The following is a 19,063-nucleotide window of genomic DNA, read 5'->3' as shown; positions in this document are numbered from 1 at the left end:
TTTTGACAACAATGAAAAGATCTTCCTTTTCTGCCCTAATTTTTCTGCCAGAGGAGTGTCGGGCATCTGAGTAAGACCTCATCCCTGCAGCCACTCCGCCCCCTCCCCTCTGGCCTCCCTTATCCCCGGAGTGGTTGCTGATGTGGGCGGCTGCCCCGCAGGGGCCAGAAAGAAGCAGGACCCTGACGGTGGCGCAGTGATTCCAGCAAGGCCCGGCGCAGGCTCCCTGGTCCTCGGTGACTGTGTCAGAGACCTCCCATAGTCAGAGACCCACCACCTCGAGCGGAGCCTTAGTAGCAAACCCCTCGGGAGAGCAGGAACCCGGGCACCTGCTGGGTCCTCACAGCTCATCGTGGGGCGGCAGCTGGTCTTCCTCTCCGCCAGTCCCAGCAGAAACGCCATGTCAGCCTGTCTGTCCTTACTTCCTAGGTTACCACGAAAACGGAGTGGTGAAGGCCGAGAATGGAACCTCCCCACGGACTAAGAAACTCAAGTCTCCTTAAGGCCAAAGTGCTGGGCACAGGAACGCTTTGTGGGGGCCCCGCGGGGCAGCGGGGCCCCGGCCTCCGTCACTGCCACCCCTTCCTGCCCCTGTCGCTCCATCAAACAGCAGGAACCTGTCTTTAAACGGGGCTGTTCCTCCTCCTTTCTTCTTGGCTTTCCCTTCCTCTCCTCCACAGCATTCTCAGTAAAACCAAAAATCTCCCGCTCCCTCCCCAGGCCACCCCCTGGCTGCAGGGGTGTTCTGGACGCCCCGGTTCTCACGCTAGCTTTCTGCTGGCCACCTCTCCTCCTACTCCGCTGCTGCTTTCTCCTTTTCCTTCTCGGACCGTCTTGTGCAATTTTTCTGTGTCTTGATTTTTGACCATAAGAGGGAGCGAGGTCCTAGTCCTGACCGTCCGACCCCGGCTTGGGTCCGGGGCCGGTCGAAGTGCAGAAGCCTCGGGCGCGGAACCGCCACCCACCCAGCCTGCAGCGGCCCCGGAGGTCCCGTGTGGCCGGGCAGGAAGAGGGAGACGGCCTCTCGGATCGCAGGCTCCCAGGTGCTGATTGACTGACGAGGTGTGACTGCAGCTCTGTGCACCGTCTCGAGGCCCCGCCGTGCCGCTGCTCCTGGTAAATGCCAAGGCGTCTGGCTGGGGGACCTGATGACTGGGCCCAGGAGGATGGTGCGACTGTGTCGGTTCCCCCGACGAGACGGCTTGCCCGTGGCGGGTCCTGTGTTGGAAACCAGCCTGCCTTGCCCGGCCGGGGAAGCACTGCTGCAGGACAAAGCTTCCCCCTCCAGAGCCAGCGCGCGTGGGCTGAGCGGCAGGCTCTTCCGGAAAGTGACGGCGGGGTCGACCCTGGCCTTTCTTCAGCAGCCCCGGCTGCACTGCTTTTTCAACCGTTCACCAGCATTCAAAACCAAATCTGACAGCCTTGAGACCAGCCGGGCCTGTGCTGGTCTAAACCCCAGACCCAAGCAGCCCTGACGTCCTCTTTCTACCCACAGGTCACCAAGCCCCTGCTGGCCCCGGGCCGGAGGGTCACCTGTGCCATTCTCCCCAGGCCTCCCTTGTTGTTCTGTGGCTTTGGCACTGTCGTGTGCTGATGCTTGTTGAGCACACCTGCAGTGCTTTAGGTGGTGTGCTCCAGGACAGGCTGCTCGGATGAGCAGCACAGCTGTGCCGAGCTTTCTGCCCCGTCCCTCGCATAGTCTGTCCCCTCTCCCCAGGCAAGGCCCCCGTGTCCTGATGGGCCCGCGGGGCTCCCACAGAAGGGTGAGGCCCCCAGAGGGCCTGCTTAAGAACTGAGCTCTGGGGTGCCGGGAGCGGGTCTTGGTGGTACAGGGATGTCAGTGTCGTTGGATGGGCTGGTTCCCTCTCTGGCGTCACAGTAGAAGCCAAGCCTTGGCTTATCATCCAACGGGGAGAGATGGGTCTTTTCGTCGAGGCCACAACCCTTCTGGCATCGCTTGCATCAGAGATAGTTTTAATTTCCCAGAGAACGAGGGGTCTGTTTCCTACCACCTGTGGGCCCTCATCTCTGTCAGATGGCGGAAAAGGAGCAGGCCCCCCCCCCCCCCCCCCCCCCCCGGCTTCTGGTTACTCTTAGGGAGTGGACATTGTTTTAGAAAATAGGCGTCTCTCCCATCCTTCTCTGAGCATCTTGGGCTGCAAAGCAGAACCTGGAGAAAGGGTGGCCTGTGGCTGCTGATGGCCGGTGTTCAGCCAGCAGCCTCCTGCACCTGCCCCAGCAGCCAGGCGCCACGAGGAGGCCCCCCGCCACGTGTTCCTGCTCCGGGCTGCGTCTGCAGCTGAGCCCTGTTCAGCTGTGGAGCCGGGCCTCCAGCAGATGCACGTGTGCTTGGGCTGGGGCGGTGCTGAGAGCAGGCACGTCCCGCCCACAGCAGCCTCTCGTGCGTGCTCCCCAAGGTGTTCTCAGTGTGCTGTGCGCAGTGCCTCCGGGGTGAGTCCACCACCTTCGTGACCCGGCAGCTCCGGCTCCGTTTCCTAAGGCGCAGTGATGGGAGTCAGATCTTCTCTGCCCCCCAAACCCGAGACAAGGCAGGCTAGCATCTCACCAGCCGGGCTTCACGAGCAATTTGAGTGGGTATAAGGGTCATTGTGGGGGGCTTTGTCACCCCACTGGTCCCTGGCACATTCCTGTTAGAGCAGAGCCCTGTCTTTGGCAGTTGGCTCAAACCATGTTGCCGGGGACTGAAACAACTGGGTCCCACCACATCCCGTGAGCTCGCTAGGCTGGCTCGTCCTGATCTGGCAACTTTGGTTCTTCTTTCCGACGTAAACACCCTCTTCTGTTCCCAGCGTACCACACCCTCTGTCAGACACCCCACGTTGGGGAGGCCAGCTCCGCACCACCCACCAGAGCAGGAGGGCACAGGCCAATCTACCTCAGCAGCCGTGGCCCCTCCACCTCTGGGTGGCCCCATGAGGTGGAGGCGGCCCCCAGGCAGCAGGGGCAGGAGAGAGCAGGGAGGCCGTGCTGGTGGGCTGGAGGGTCCGTGCTGCCATTCCCTTCCTTGGAGCTCGGTGATGGGAGAGCTATTTTTACCACCCAGGCTCTGGAGCTGCACTATTAATAAGTTGCATGTGTCCCTGCTGCAGGTGGGGGCAGTCCTGGGGGGTGGGGGCGGCTGCTCCCTTCTAGTCTGCTCTAACCCTGAGTGTCTGGGCCACCAGAGAGAGTGGTTGCCCAGAGAACCTTTCCCATTTGTCTGAAGTCAGAACTTACCACATTTCAGAAACCAAAACAGTTCATCTGAGCTACAGCCTCTGCCTGGACGCCCTGGAGCCCGGGGTACTGTTCCAGGGCGTGCTGCTGGGCTGTCTTGAGGGACCTTCCTCCGTTCCCTTGGCCTTGGGCTAAGTGGTGAATGAGGGGGGTCAGAGCATCCCCTCCCAAGAGGCCTGTGTAATTGGAGGTGGCTGGTGTGGGCTGGTTTGGATTTCTTTGGCAGTTTCAGCCTGTCCTGGTGGTTTCCGGGGCCTGGTGAGAGGGCAGGGAGGCCGGGGTGTGCCTCCCTCCCTGCCTAAGACCTAGGCTGTGATCTGGACGCCCACACCTGTTCTTCACAGGCTCCCGCTGTTTCTTGGAGAGGGTGTTAAGAGTCAGACAATTGTGTGGTCCTTCCCTCTCCTGCCCTCCCAGCTCACAGCCCCATCTGTGAGGAGGCAAATTTGGGCACGACTACAGATGAGGGTCATTGTGGGATGGCTTGGAGCCTAAATAGAATCCCTTTCCCACCTGGGTTGGCCTGTGAGGAAGGCTTTGCCAACTTCTCACTCTTTAACCCCCGTTTTTGTGAAGGTTAATTCCTCCCCAAAGGCTGACGAGGACCTACTTGCTGCCTCGTGTCCCCACACCCCAGGGCCTTTCCATGGAGGCCTCAGAAAGGCGCGGGGCCCACTGGCTCCAGGGAGCCTGTCGGGCCGCCCATGTGAGTTCGTCCTCAGCAGATCGCTGTTTCTGTAAGAAGTGCCTTACTTGCCGCGTCGTCCCGGCCTCCGCCTGTACTGTATGGCCTGGGCGCGGGCCGGCTGTCAGGAGCACCCGGGACACTGGCCCGGTGCAGTCACATGTAAAAGGGATGCTGATTGTGAGTTTGCCTCCTTGTCTCAACCTCCCCTGCTTCATTGTGTTAGGGCCTGGGGTCTATTCCGTTTTGTTTGCGGTTTCTCCCTGGAGTTGGTTTTCAGGCCTGGTTGGCTGGGAAGTCAGGGAAGGCCCATTGCAGGCACCTGTGCCTCCCACCTGTTCATACCCGTTAAGAGAAGCTCAGAGGGCCAGGGGCACTAAGCCCATGTATGTCTTTGGCCCCAACATGGTGAGACCAGCTCTTCCAGTCTGTGTCTCCTGTCATCCTCCCATCCCCTCTCCCCCCAGATTATAAAGAAAGGTACCCTTGCTAAAACCTCTTCTGATCTTTTTGCGTCCCACTCAACCCAAAGTGTATCTGACAAAGGTGTTTACTTTGCAGTCAAGACGGTTAACTCACACATCCCCGTTGGACAATGGGTCTAGGTCGGCTGTTGCAGAACTTCTTCCAGCTCCCAATTCAGTGTTACCTTGTGTTAGCAGCTACCATCTCCCCCTCCCCCCTCCCCCCCAAGCCTGCCTGCCTTTCCCTTGCTCTTCCGGGTTGTGCAATAACCCTCCCAGCCAGTGGTCGGTCCACAGGCCTTGCTGTCCCTTACTGTGCCCTGCGACGGGGAAGGGCAGGGGCCCACGGGAGGGGCGGTCGTCACCCCCTACAGAAGAACTGTTAGCCACTTCCCCTTTGTGCTGTCATTCTCGTGATCCTGGGTGGGTTTCTGTGGCACTCTAGTAGAACATTGTAGCGTCATCTTAGAAGTCCATAGAATGTTTGTATAATCTGTTGAAAAGGAAAAAAACTATCCTCATGAAGGGGCATTAATAAGTCAGTGTCCGAGAATAAGATCTGGGACACCGAGGTGTGACCATCCGTCTGCCTGGAAGCTTCGAGTTTCTTGTTCACCCGGAGATTTTCTGAGTCAGCCACGGCTGGACAGCCCTGTTCACCCGGTAGGCTCCACCTGTGCTTGGAAGTGCCACCACTTCCTTGGGTACAGATTCAAGTGTTTATGGGTGAGATTAAACCTCATTTTTCAGTTCCTCTTGTTTAATAAACATCTGAAGGATAAGCAGAGACTGCTGGTGCCCTGGGCAACTCATAATGCAAATGTGGACAAAAGGTGTCTTTTTGTTTTTCTACTTTAGCCAGTTCGTGTTATGGACCAAATTTCAGCAAGGAACTCAAGGAAATTTTGTGCCTGCCGTATTTATGCTCATGTAAAAGGTTCTAGTTTGTGTTTTTGATTGTGTGTTTTGGTTTTTTTTTTCTTTATTTGGGGGGGGAGGGTTACTTTCAGTGAACTTTTTTCAAAATCCTTTTTCCACTGTTTCTGTCTGGTATGAAAACAAATTACAGTTTTGTATGGATTTTTTAAATGTACATTTTGAAACAAATGATCAGCAAATATTTTTGAAATAACTGAATAAAAAGGCATAGAATTATCAGTCTAATTGTCTCTGGTACAATTCCTTATATTGCTTTTTGATCAGGAAGCTTATCTTTGCTTTTACTTGAAAAAAAATGATTGTGTCTATTTTAGTCTAATTTCTAATAGTATTCATGCTATTAGCCATTTCTTGATACGGTTGGTTGTTGTGCTCACATGAATTAGGGAATTGAAAGTAAAGAAGAAGAGTTATATTGAGTAACGGGCATCATTTTTATATGTGTCCATTAGCAATAAGGAGTGGAAAGGAGTGGTCCTGATGTGGGTTTGTGGGTTGGAAGCCTCACAGAGGAAAGTACACCGAGCTTGATGCCTACTGTGTTATGAAGTCATTTGGCAGGGAGAAGACAGGATTAAGTAAAAGCCACCCAATATTTGTCCTGGTAATGAATACACGTCCAAGTATTTGTGATCATGTGGGCAGTGGGGATTGCTGGTGTCAGGTAGGTGGTTTACTGCCTGCAGCTGTGTGTGTGTTTTCCAGACAATCCTCAGAGAGAACTCAGGACACGAGTGCAGTTACAGGTGGCCATTAGCCAAGGACACCCACAGGGAATGAGGAATAAACAGGAAACCTTTACCTGAGGCGCAAGAGAGAGGTACCGGTGGAGGGCAAGCTTTGGTGCAGACTCATGTTGCAGTCCTGCTCTGCCATGAGAAGCTAGGTGACCTCCAGCTTCTGGTGTCTTTGAACCAGGTAGAGCAGTGGTTCTCCACCTTCCTAATGCCATGACCCTTTAATATAGTTCCTCGTGTTGTAGTGACCCCCAACCATAAAATTATTTTCCTTGCTACTTCATAGCTGTAATTTTGCTACTGTTATGAATCATAATGCAAATATCTGAGGGGTCAAAGGGGCCGAGACCCACAGGTTGAGAACCGCTGAGGTAGAGGAAGGGATTCAGAGTCTGAGACTGCAGATCTGACAGTAGAGCGGTGAAGACTTTGGGGGGGGAGTCAGGGCAGTGGAGCGGAAATGCAGGTAACTTTTCTGAGCTATTTGCTCACTGTGCTCTACAGTTTTGGGGTTGATTGGTTTGCTTGCTTGTTTTTGCAGGGAGTGGGAGTGGTAAGATTAAGGGACAATGAATGCTAAGTCCATGGTATTCAATAAATGAATATTTTTTAATGAACATACGTGCCAGCAGAATATTCAGGAGTTACTCATCCAAGTGACCCTTGATTCTTGAAATGTTTAGAAGCGTCTTCTTAACCAGCTAGTCCCAGAAACTCTCCAAACGTATACATGAATTTGACACATTCGTGTACACCCTTAATTAGATGATATTTTCAAGGCCCACTGGTAGTATAAAGTATAGGCCTAGAGCCTGAGCAGTGGTAACTCACAAACCAATATTCATACAAAGGCAGATTTTACTAGCCCTAAATCTGTAAGCCACCCACCATCTCGCCAAAAGATGTGGTGTATTTCCCTGTAATCCTGGGGCAAGCAGGCAAGTGGGGAGCAGGCATTGGCTGAGCAGCAATACCAGTGCTGTGTGCTTATTTCCAAAACCCCAAATGATGCTTCTTCTAGAAAATTCTATCTTTTCTTCTGCTCTCACTCATTGTACACCTGTATTAGTCAAGTCCCTAAAGAAACAAAAACAATGGGATCTATAGAGAGAAAATAAGATTTATTATAGGGAATGGTTCTCGTAATTACAGACTTTGTCTAGTTGGCCAACGAGGATACCGTGAGAGCTGACGGTGTGGTTCCAGTCTGAAGGCCAGCAGGCTTGAGACCCAGGAAGAGCTAATGTTTGAGTCATAAGACAGGAGAACGCTGATGTTGCAGTTTGAAGACATGCAGGGGGAATTCACTCTTACTTGGGGAAGGTCAGCCTTTTTGTTCTATTTAGGCCTTTAATGAGTTGGAAGAGGCCCACCCACACTGGGAGGGCAGCCTGCTTTACTCAGTCCACCAATTCAAATGTTCACCCCACTCAGACATCCAGGAATAACATTTAACCAAATATCTAGGTTCCCTAAGGCCCAGTCAACACAACACAAAAGTTAACTATCACAACACCTCCATCTCTACCTTCCTCAAAAAGACACCCACCTTAGTTCTTACAAGATACAAACTAACTTAGACTTCAGAAGAAGTGAAATATAAGAAACAGAAGAGAAAGGAATATACTTTCAAGGGCTTGATATACTTTCAAGCCTCTACAAAGAGTACAAGGTATATTTCAAAGTGTAGGTCCAACCTCAAAACATGATTGCATCCTCTCCTCAGCCAGGTCAGTTTGAGAAAGCCCGGACAAAGTTGTAGTAGTTGATCTTGTCTTCTCCGTGAGAGCACAGCCTGATTAACTGCAAGGGTGACAGAGAGCAGGTGGGACAGGCGTGAGGGCTGCCTGCTGCGTGACTGCAGGGCCCTATCAACACTGGCCCCACCTTTGCAAACCAGTGCAGTTTGATACCCTCAGTTGGTTCTGAAGTGATCCTGTGAACCCAGTACATAGGTTGGATATTAACCCCCCTCACAGTTAATAAAATCAAACCTCAGATGGAGTAAATGGCCTGGCCAAGATTTCAGAACAATATTTGCATTTTTAAGGGCACTATCACTTTCAATTATTTTTTTTAAAAAGTAATTTTTATTGTTTTTATATTTAAAGACAAGACTTTGTCCACCTAGTCTGTGCAGAGTAAGACTCAAAATAGTGAGTTGCTGTTATTGCAGTCTAATAGAAAAACCTAGTTATGCCACTGCCCAAACCATGTCCCCTGAAACTCAGTTGTGAGTGGCAGTAGACTGACTTGGTTGCCTTCATAAGACACGTGCAAATCCACCCCACCCACATACCCTGTCCCACTCCCACTGACTGCAATTCCTGTCTCTCATGTCAGCTCACACATAATGCACATGACTTAAAATCGGGGATGCTGTCAATCTGAGCTTTGGGAAGCTAAATGGGCATTGGCCTATGTGAACAAATACCCTTCTTCCTGCCACCCCCACTCCTAGCTAATGTCCTGACTACAAAATATCGTCTCCAGCCTAGTCACTTTAGCCCTAAGCAAAAGCGCTCCCCAAATGAATTTTACCTGTGAACATTCCTTTTTGCTAAAAAATCTTTAAAATCTACAGCAGTGGTCGGCAAACTACGGCTCACAAGCCACAGTTTGCCGCCCTATTGACTAATGAGTTTGCTGACCACTGGCACAGCATCTCAATCTTCTTAATCAATGAGAATGTCTCAATAATAATAAGTCACAGTCATTGGCAAGGTGGGAAAAATCCTGTGACTTCTAGGGGATCCCTGGCTAAAGGGGCCTATAATGGGGAAAAGGCATGAAAGGCTCTCTTCAACTCATGAAAATTCTAGGAGGAGAATGTCTATGTTGCCATGGGGCTCCTGTTGACAGGCCACTTCATGCCTTCTTCCATGCTAGTCCTCCAGATGGGCTAATGTACTTATTGCTGTGAAGGATGTCACAGGCTGCCCACCAACCTACTCAGTCCAGTGTCTGTGAGTTGCCCTGGGTGGCCGCCCCCTAGGACTACCTCTGCTGCCCTCCTTCAGCCCTGACATGTCTTATTAGCCTCTCTGTGCTGCCTAGCTCCACACCACTTAAAGATGCAACAGCAATGAGAACAGAAAGCCAATGAATCGAGGAAAAACCATAATCAGGACTGAACAGGAGACCTGACTTGAACCTCCTAGATCTTCCCCAGTTAACACAAAATACATAGGCAGTTGTCTTTAGGAGAGAATGAACGGTGCACGGCCTTGCAATTACCTGGGAAAAGAACTCATACTGACCTCCTTAGTCAAGGAATCGTCAACTGGGATGTTAAGAGTGCTACAGATTTTAAAGAACTCCTCTTTGTCCACGTATCCTGTTGCTTCCTTGTCATAAAGTTGGAATGCCTCTCGAATGTTGTCTCTACAGGGATGATCTTTCACTTGCTTCTGGATGCTGCCTATTAATGCTTCAAGTTCCTGCATGCTTGGATCCACTCCCGTTGGTGTTCTGTGAAGAAAGGAAGGAAATGATGGGCAATGGAATTTACTCTTGGCTACTCTTATCTTAGTGACCAAGAACTTAGTGACCACTTAGTTCTCACTTGGTGCAGTCCTGGAAGCTTCTAATGACAAACAGCTTCGACACAGAGCTGACGGATCGCTGAACACTAGCCCGCAGTGGCTGGCTGCTGGGTGACCTCCGCCTCAGGACAGCCTACGAGGGGCAGCGTCTGCACTGAAGCTCAGCCTCCCTGGCTGCCACTGTCAGAGCCAAATCTAACACCACCACCATCCTAAGTGCCTTGTTTGTGGGAGTCGCATGATCTACTTCATCCACATGACATCATCTAAAAATAAAGGTCTGAGTTTTAAAAATATTTCTCTATTACTATGCAGTCAGGGGTCTCTTGTACTTGAACACTCTCGAATTCACTCTTGAGTTTTGAGCAAGGTTATCTCTGAAAGCTAAGAGACTGCTCTATGTGATGGATTGAGAAGTTCAAAAATGAAGAGAGATCAGTATCCCAGAACGTTAGGAAAAAGGTCTATCCTTTCAAATCACAGCCAGGATAAGCAGAGCGAGATTTTTATTTCCTTTGATGGTACAGTTATAAAATTAGCAGAAGGAAGCAAATAATAAAATCAAAGCAGAATTAAATGAAATAGAGACTAGAAAAATGATAGTAAAGAGCAATAAAACTAAGAGGTCTTATCTTTTATTATTTTTAATATAACTAAAAATGACGCACTTTTAGCTACATTAATTAAAAAAAAAGACTCAAAAGGGAAAGAGGGGACATTATAAGTGATAGTCACGGAAATACAAAGGATCTTAAGAGACTACTATGAACAATCATACATCAAAAAATGGATAACCTGAAAGAAATGGATAAATTCCTAGAAATAAACCAAACAAAAAAATTCCTAGAAACATACAACTTACAGGGATTGAATCATCAAGAAATAGGAAATCTGAATAAACCATAACAAGTAGGAGATTGGATCAGTAACCAAAAATCTCCCAAAAAAGAAAAATCCAGTACCAAATGTTTTCACTGGTGAATTCTACCAACATTTTAAAAAGAATTAATAGCAATCCTTCTCAAACTCTTCCAAAAAAAGTGAAGTGGAGGGAATACTCTTAAATTCACAATACAAGGCCATTATTACCCCAATACTAAAGAAAAACAAAGATGCTACAAGAAAAGAAAATTCAGGCCAGTATCCCTGGTGAACACAAATGTAAATATCCTCAATAAAATATTAGCAAACGGAATTAAACAATACACTATGATGAGTAGGATTTATCCTTTGTATCAAGGATGGTTCAACATACACAAATCAATAAATGTAATATATCACATTAATAGAATATAGCCGAAACCGGTTTGGCTCAATGGATAGAGCGTCGGCTTGGGGACTGAAGGGTCCCGGGTTCAATTCTGGTCAAGGGCATGTACCTTGGTTGCAGGCATATCCCCAGTAGGGGGTGTGCAAGAGGCAGCTGATCGATGACTCTCTCTCATCGATGTTTCTATCTCCCTTCCTCTCTGTACAAAATCAATAAAATATATTTTAAAAAATAGAATATAGGGTAAAAGTATGATTATCACAATAGATACATAAAAAGCACTTGACAAAACCTAACATCTTTTCATGATAAAAGCTCTCAACAAATTAGGTATAGAAGAAATATAGCTCAACCTTATAAAGGCCATGTATGACAAGCCCATAGCTAACATCATTCCTTATAGTGAATAAGATAAGGATGCTCACTGTCACCACCTCTATTCAACACACACCTAGCCAAAGCAATTGGGCAAAAAAAGAAATAAAAGATATCTAAATAGGAAAGGAAAAAGTAAAACTATCTGTTTGCAGATGATATGATCTTATATGTAGAAAACCTAAAGATGCCCCTAAAAAAACCTGTTAGAACTAGTCAACATATTCAGTAAACTTCCAGGATACAAAAATCAATGTACATAAAACAGTAAACTATCTGAAAGAGAAATTATTAAGGAAATAATCCGCCGAAACCGGTTTGGCTCAGTGGATAGAGCGTCAGCCTGCGGACTTGATTCAGTTCCGGTCAAGGGCATGTATCTTGGTTTCGGGCACATCCTACAAGATGTGCAAGAGGCAGCTGATTGATGATTCTCTCTCATTGATGTTTCTAACTCTCTATCCCTCCCTCTTCCTCTCTGTAAAAAATCAATAAAATATATTTAAAAAGAAAGAAAGAAAATAATCCCATTCACAATAACTTATAAAACAATAAAAATACTTAGGAATACATTTAACCAAGGAGGTGAAAGACCTGTGCACCGAAAATGATAAGACATTAATGAAAGAAATTGAAGAAGACTGTGTTCCTGGGTTGGCATAATTAATATTGTTAAAATATCCATAATACCAAAAGTAATCTATAAACTTAATACAACCCCTATCAAAATTCCAATGACATTTTTTCACAGAAATTAAAAAAACACTAAAATTCATACTGAACCATAAAAGACTCCAACTAGACAAAGTGATGTTGAAAAAGAACAACAAAGCTGGGGATATTACAGTGCCTGGTTTCAAACTATAAGTTATAATAATCAAAACAGTATGGTACTGGCATAAAAAAGACATATAAACCAATTGAACAGAATAGAGCCCCCCAAAATAAACCCATGCATATATAGTAAACAATAAAGTTGGTGGGTAGGTGCTATGTGATGAGTTTGGAGCCAAATTCTAGGATGACTGGTTTGGTAACTGTTGAAATGGACGAAGGTAGAGAATGGAGGTGGGAAAGTGAGTTAGGAGACATTGTGGAAACCTAGGTAAGCAATGATGGTAATATAGCAGAAACTGGGGGTTACCTATCACATATTCTTCCTCTCCTTCTTCCTAACAGAGCCCTTCTTTTGTTTGAGCAGCAATTAGGAGTAGCCATGTGACACAGCCCATACAATGAGCAGCAAGCAGAAGTTGCTAGGTGGGGCTTCTACAATAGATAAGCCCTTTAAAAACAGGAAAGACATGTTGAGAATGGCTGTTTAGTCTTTTCCCCTTTGTTCTTCCTCTTCCTCCTGACTGGAATACAGATGCAGTGCTGGAAATGGAACATTCGCTTTGTGGCCACAGAATTAAAAAGTATGTGGACAAAAGCTACCTGCTCAGGATGTCAGAGAGATAGAAAAAGTCAGGTCTCGAGAATCCAAGATGGCTGCACAGGTAAACACCTAGCCACAGCCGCACACAACAATTTCAATAAAATACAACTAAAATATAAAATGGACATTACCCAGAACTACAGGAAAGTCAACTGACTGGAAATTCTACAACGAGAAGCAAGGAGAAAACCAGAAGGAAGAGCGGAGGAGCTATAAAAGCCTAAGGTATGGAGACACGCAGCCCGCGGAGAGGACGGAGCCGGAGAGGAGGGGCGGCTGAGTGCCTGGCTGGCGTTCCCTAGCAGGAAAGAGAGAAACGCTCCGACTGTGCTGAACCCCAGACACGACAGCGCTGAACCCCAGTTCTAGGCCAGACCCTGGGGACCCAGGCTCATCCATAGGGAGCTGGGCTGTAAGGCAGAACCCCAGGGGAGTGGCGAAAGGAGGTCCCGGAGGCGCGCACATTGCGTGCAGAGAAGGGATGGTTGGCTGTGCCACAGGATTGCCCTGGTGGGAAGGAGACAAAAGCTCCGGACTGCTCTGAACGCCACCTCCAACTCCACTTCCAACTGAACTGAACCCCAGTTCCAGGCTCATTGGGGGAGAGCCTAGACTGTTTGGTAGCAGGCGAAAATCGAGGACACCTTTCTCTCAGAGATGCTTGCAACAAGTACTGAAGGACCCTGGGGATTACTGAGACTCCGGAACCGCATAGGGCGGGGCTGACAGAAGCCAAGGCTGTAGGCTCCACCCTGAAACCCCGCCCCATCAGGGAAGCTGCAAAAATGCTGAGACAACAAAATAGATCACAAATGAAAGAAATGGAGGACAAAAAGCGACTGGATATAGAGTTCAAATCTACATTTATAAGGTTTTCTTTTCTTTTCTTTTTTTTTTTCCAGTTTTATTTTTTTTTATTTTTTTTTTTAATTTATTTTTTTTTTTTTAATATATTTTATTGATTTTTTTTACCCCCTCCCTCCCTCCCACACATCCCCTCCCTCCCCAGAGTTTTGTGTCCATTGGTTGCACTTATATGCATGTATACAAGTCCTTCGGTTGATCTATTATCTCCCCCAGATCTTCCTCCCGTCCCCACTGTAACTTGACAGTCTACTTGTTGATATACTGTCTCTATATCTATCTTATGGTTCACCAGTTTATAATGTTCTTTATTATCCACAAATGAGTGAGGTCATGTGGTGTTTCTCTTTCATTGATTGGCTTATTTCACTCAGCATGATGTTCTCCAATTCCATCCAGGATGCTGCAAATGATGAGAAATCCTTCTTTTTTATGGCAGCATAGTATTCCATTGTGTAGATGTACCATAGTTTTTGGATCGAATCATCTGCTGACGGACACTTAGGCTGTTTCCAAATTCTGGCTATTGTAGATTGTGCTGCTATGAACATAGGGGTGCATATATCCTTTCTGATTGGTGTTTCAAGCTTCTTGGGATATATTCCTAGAAGTGGGATTACTGGGTCAAATGGGAGTTCCATTTTCAGTTTTTTGAGGAAACTCCACACTGTTCTCCACAGTGGTTGCACCAGTCTACATTCCCACCAGCAGTGCGCGAGGGTTCCTTTTTCTCCGCAACCTCGCCAACACTTGTCGTTTGTTGATTTGTTGATGTTGGCCATTCTGACAGGTGTGAGATGGTACCGCATTGTTGTTTTGATTTGCATCTCTCGGATAATTAGTGACTTTGAGCATGTTTTCATGTGCTTTTTGGCCTTCCTTCTGTCTTCTTTTGAAAATATTCTATTTAGGTCCATTGCCCATTTTTTAATTGGATCATTCATCTTCCTTTTATTTAGTTGTATAAGCTGTTTGTAGATGTTGGAGATTAAACCTTTATCAGTGGTAACATTTGCAAATATGTTCTCCCACACAGTGGGCTTTCTTGTTGTTTTGTTGATGGTTTCTTTTGCTGTAAAAAAGCTTTTTATTTTGATGTAGTCCCATTTGTTTATTTTCTCTTTAGCTTCCATTGCACTAGGGGTAGTATCAGTGAAGAAGTTTTTTTGGCATACGTCTGAGATTTTGTTGCCTGTGGATGCTTCAAGTATTTTTATGGTTTCCCGTCTGATGTTTAAGTCCTGTATCCATTTTGAGTTTATTTTTGTGTATGGTGTAAGTTGGTGATCTAGTTTCATTCTTTTGCATGTATCTGTCCAATTTTCCCAACACCATTTATTGAAGAGACTGTCTTGACTCCATTGTATATTAGTGCCTCCTTTGTCAAATATTAATTGAGCATAGTGATTTGGGTTGATATCTGGGTTCTCGATTTGATTCCATTGATCTATATGTCTGTTTTTGTGCCAGTACCAGGCTGTTTTGAGAACAGTGGCTTTGTAATACAGTTTGAAGTCTGGTATTGAGATACCTCCTACTTTACTCTTCTTTCTCAGGATTGCTGTGGCTATTCGGGGTCTTTTATTGTTCCAAATGAACTTTTGGAGAGTTCTTTCTAGGTCAGTGAAATATGCCGTTGGTATTTTAATGGGGAGTGCATTGAACTTATAGATTGCTTTAGGAAGTATGGACATTTTGATGATGTTGATTCTACCAATCCATGAACATGGTATGTTCTTCCATCTGTTTACATCTTCCTCTATTTCTTTTTTCAGTGTCGTGTAGTTTTCCGCAAATAGGTCCTTTACTTCCTTAGTTAAGTTTATTCCTAGGTATCTTAATTTTTTTGGTGCGATCGTAAATGGAATTGCTTTTTTAGTCTCTGTTTCTATAAACTCACTGTTGGTGTATAGAAATGCCATAGATTTCTTGGTGTTAATTTTGTATCCTGCTACATTGCCAAATTCATTTATTAAGCCAATTAGTTTTTTAATGGAGTCTTTTGGGTTTTTTATATACAATATCATGTCGTCTGCAAATAAGGATAACTTTACTTCTTCTTTTCCAATTTGGATGCCTTTTATTTCCTCCTCTTGTCTAATTGCAATGGCTAGTACTTCCAGTACTATGTCAAAGAGGAGTGGCGATAGTGGGCATCCCTGTCTTGTTCCTGTTCTTAGAGGGAATGGTTTTAGTTTTTGCCCATTGAGTATGATGTTTGCTGTGGGTTTATCATATATAGCTTTTATTACGTTGAGGTATGATCCTTGTACTCCCACCTTGTTAAGAGTTTTTATCAGGAAAGGGTGTTGGATTTTATCAAATGCTTTTTCTGCATCAATTGATATGACTATATGATTTTTATCTTTCAACTTGTTTATGTGATGTATCACGTTTATTGATTTGCGGATATTGTACCAACCTTGCATTCCTGGTATAAATCCTACTTGGTCATGGTGTATGATCTTTGTGATGCTCTGCTGGAGCCGATTTGCTAGAATTTTGTTGAGGATTTTGGCATCTATGTTCATGAGGGATATTGGCCTGTAATTCTCTTTCATTGAGTTGTCTTTATCGGGTTTTGGTATTAGGGTGATGCTGGCTTCATAGAAGGAGTTTGGAAGTGTTCCTTCCTCTTGAATTTTTTGGAATAGTCTGAGGAGGATAGGTTTTAGTTCTTCCTTGAATGTTTGGTAAAACTCTCCTGTGAAGCCATCTGGCCCTGGGCTTTTGTTTGCTGGAAGCTTTTTGATGACTGTTTCAATTTCTTCCCAAGTCACTGGTCTATTGAGATTTTTAGATTCTTCCTGATTGAGTTTTGGAAGTTTGTATTTTTCTAGGAATATGTCCATTTCCTCCAGGTTGTTCAGTTTGTTGGAATAGAGTTGTTCGTAGTATTTTGTAACAATCCGTTGTATTTCGGTGGGGTCTGTTGTTATTTCACCTCTTTCATTTCTGATTTTGTTTATTTGGGTCCTCTCTCTTTGTTTCTTGGTTAGCCTGGCTAGAGGTCCATCTATCTTGTTTATTCTTTCAAAGAACCAGCTCTTGGTTTTGTTGATCTTATGTATTGTTTTTTTGGTCTCTATGTCGTTTATCTCTGCTCTGATTTTTGTTATTTCCTTCCTTCTGCTTACACTGGGTTTTTCTTGTTGCTCCTTTTCTAACTCTTTGAGTTGTAGAGTTAGATCATCTGTTACTATTTTTTCTAGTTTTTTGCAATAGGCTTGTAAGGATATGAACTTCCCTCTCAAAACTGCTTTTGCTGTGTCCCAAAGATTTTGGATTGTTGTGCTTTCATTGTCATTTGTTTCCAGGATGTTTTTAATTTCTTCCTTGATTTCTCTGGTAACCCAGTCCTTGTTTAATAGCAAGCTGTTTAGTCTCCATGTGTTTGATTTCTTTGGATTATTTTTATTGTAGTTAATTTCCAGTTTTATGCCATTATGGTCTGAGAAGATACTTGATATGATTTCTATCTTCTTGAATTTGAAGAGACTTTGCCTATGTCCCAAAATGTGGTCTATCTTTGAGAATGTCCCATGTGCACTTGAGAAGAATGTATATTCTGTGGCTTTGGGGTGGAGTGTCCTGAAGATGTCAATTAATTCCATCTGGTCTAGTGAGTCATTTAGGATTGATATTTCTTTGCTGATTTTTTGTTTAGATGATTTGTCGAAGGGTGACAGTGGGGTATTAAAATCTCCTACTATGATTGTATTGCTATTAATCTCTCCCTTAATGTCCTCTAGCAGTTTTTTAATGTATTTGGTTGCTCCTGTATTGGGTGCATATATATTTACCAGGGTTATTTCTTCTTGTTGGATTGTTCCCTTTAGTATTATGAAGTGGCCTTCATTATCTCTTGTTATGTCCTTCACTCTGAGATCTAATTTGTCAGATATAAGTATTGCTACCCCAGCTTTTTTTTCATTTCCATTTGCCTGGAAAACTTTTTTCCATCCCTTCACCCTCAGTCTGTGTGCATCTCTTTTTCTGAGGTGGGTTTCTTGTAGACAACAGATGTATGGGTCTTGTTTTCTTATCCAATCTGTTACCCTATGTCTTTTGATTGGAGCATTTAATCCATTTACATTTAAGGTTATTATTGATAGGTACTCATTTGACGCCATTTTTATTCTATACCCGTGTTCCTTCTTCACTTCTTATTTCTTTATTTTTACAGTAGACCCTTTAGCATTTCTTGCATTGCTGGTTTGGTGGAGATAAATTCCTTCAGTCTTTTTTTGTCTGTGAAGCTCCTGATTTCCCCTTCAATTTTGATTGATAGCCTTGCTGGGTACAGTATTCTTGGATTCAGACCCTTCCTTTGCATGACTTTGTATATTTCATCCCATTCCCTTCTGGCCTGATAAGTTTCTGTTGAGAAATCAGTTGCTAGTCTGATGGGGGTTCCTTTGTATGTAACTTTCTGTCTCTCTCTGGCTGCTTTTAAGATTCTTACTTTGTCGTTGTTGTTTGCCAATTTAATTATAATGTGCCTTGGAGTCTGTCTTCTGGGATTCATTTTGCTTGGGACTCTGCGGGCATCTTGGATTTGTGTGGGTTTTTTCTTTTCTATTTCAGGAAAGTTTTCTGTCATTATTTCTTGAAATACTTTTTCCATGTCTACCTCAGTTTCCTTTCCTTCTGGAACCCCTATTATTCGAATATTATTTTGTTTTGTTTTGTCCCAAAGCTCCCGTAGGCTCTCCTCCTGCTTTTTAATCTTTTTTTCTAGAAGTTGCTCTACTTGGGTATTTTTTTCCATCTTATCTTCTAGCTCACTGATGCGGTCCTCTGCTTCATCTAGTCTACTCTTGATGCTTTCTATTGAGTTCTTCATGGTAGCGATGTCACTTTTCATTTCTTCTTGGTTCTTCTTCAGTTCCTCATGGCTCTCCTTCATTTCCTCATGGTTCTTTCTCATTTCTTCTTGGCTTTTGTCAAATTTCTCTTCCATTCTTTTTAGCCATGCTATGATCATTACTCTGAATTCTTGCTCTGGCAGGCTGCTTACCTCTGGCTCGTTTACTTCCTTTTCTGGTGATGCCTGCTTTTCTTTCAAGTGCGGACTATGTTTTTGTCTCCCCATGGCCTCTCTTTTCAGGATGTCTGGTTATGTGGTATTCCTTCTCCTGCGTTGATTTTGAGGTACAAAATACAACACTACCAGGTACAACACAAGCGGCACTTAACAGGAATGTATTTACAATATTAATAACCTCTAATAAAGGTGACCACTAGAGAAAGGCAACTTAGGGGATAGGAGAGAAGGAATAAAGGTAAAAATAAAATAAAGAAAAATTAAAAAAAAATAAAATTAAAATTAAAAAAAAATTAAGTAAATTAAAAAAAAAAGAGGGATAAAGAGATAGAAAAAGAAGAAGAAGAAAAAAGTAATGACAAAATGAAGTTGGAAAACAGGGAAAAAAAGAAGAGGGAGAGAGAGAGAGAGAAAGAGAGAGAAGAAGCAAACTAAAAGAGAAATGGGAAACAAACTATATAT

General features: G+C 45.0%; 2 protein-coding genes across 2 annotated transcripts in view; one reads left to right on the top strand and one right to left on the bottom strand.

Moving 5' to 3' along the window:
* TRAM2 (translocation associated membrane protein 2) overlaps window positions 1–5,544 on the top strand; it is a 76,411-nt gene extending 70,867 nt beyond the window's left edge. Inside the window, exon 11 of the mRNA XM_084889469.1 lies at window positions 430–5,544. Coding sequence (XP_084745595.1) covers window positions 430–503 — 74 coding nt within the window. The 3' untranslated portion in view covers window positions 504–5,544. The remainder of the gene's footprint in view (window positions 1–429) is intronic.
* The window catches only part of EFHC1 (EF-hand domain containing 1), a 76,722-nt gene continuing 63,009 nt past the window's right edge, over window positions 5,351–19,063 (bottom strand). Inside the window, exons 10-11 of the mRNA XM_084889450.1 lie at window positions 9,323–9,533; window positions 5,351–7,865 (exon numbers count right to left, since the gene is read on the bottom strand). Of these exons, the coding sequence (XP_084745576.1) occupies window positions 7,794–7,865; window positions 9,323–9,533 (283 nt within the window). The 3' untranslated portion in view covers window positions 5,351–7,793. The remainder of the gene's footprint in view (window positions 7,866–9,322; window positions 9,534–19,063) is intronic.

The sequence above is a fragment of the Pipistrellus hanaki genome (assembly GCF_964339955.1).
Source record: "Pipistrellus hanaki genome assembly, chromosome: 7".
Classification (NCBI taxonomy): Eukaryota; Metazoa; Chordata; class Mammalia; order Chiroptera; family Vespertilionidae; genus Pipistrellus; species Pipistrellus hanaki.
The sequence above is the reverse complement of the archived record's forward strand: the minus strand, read 5'-3'. Positions and strand labels throughout refer to the sequence as shown.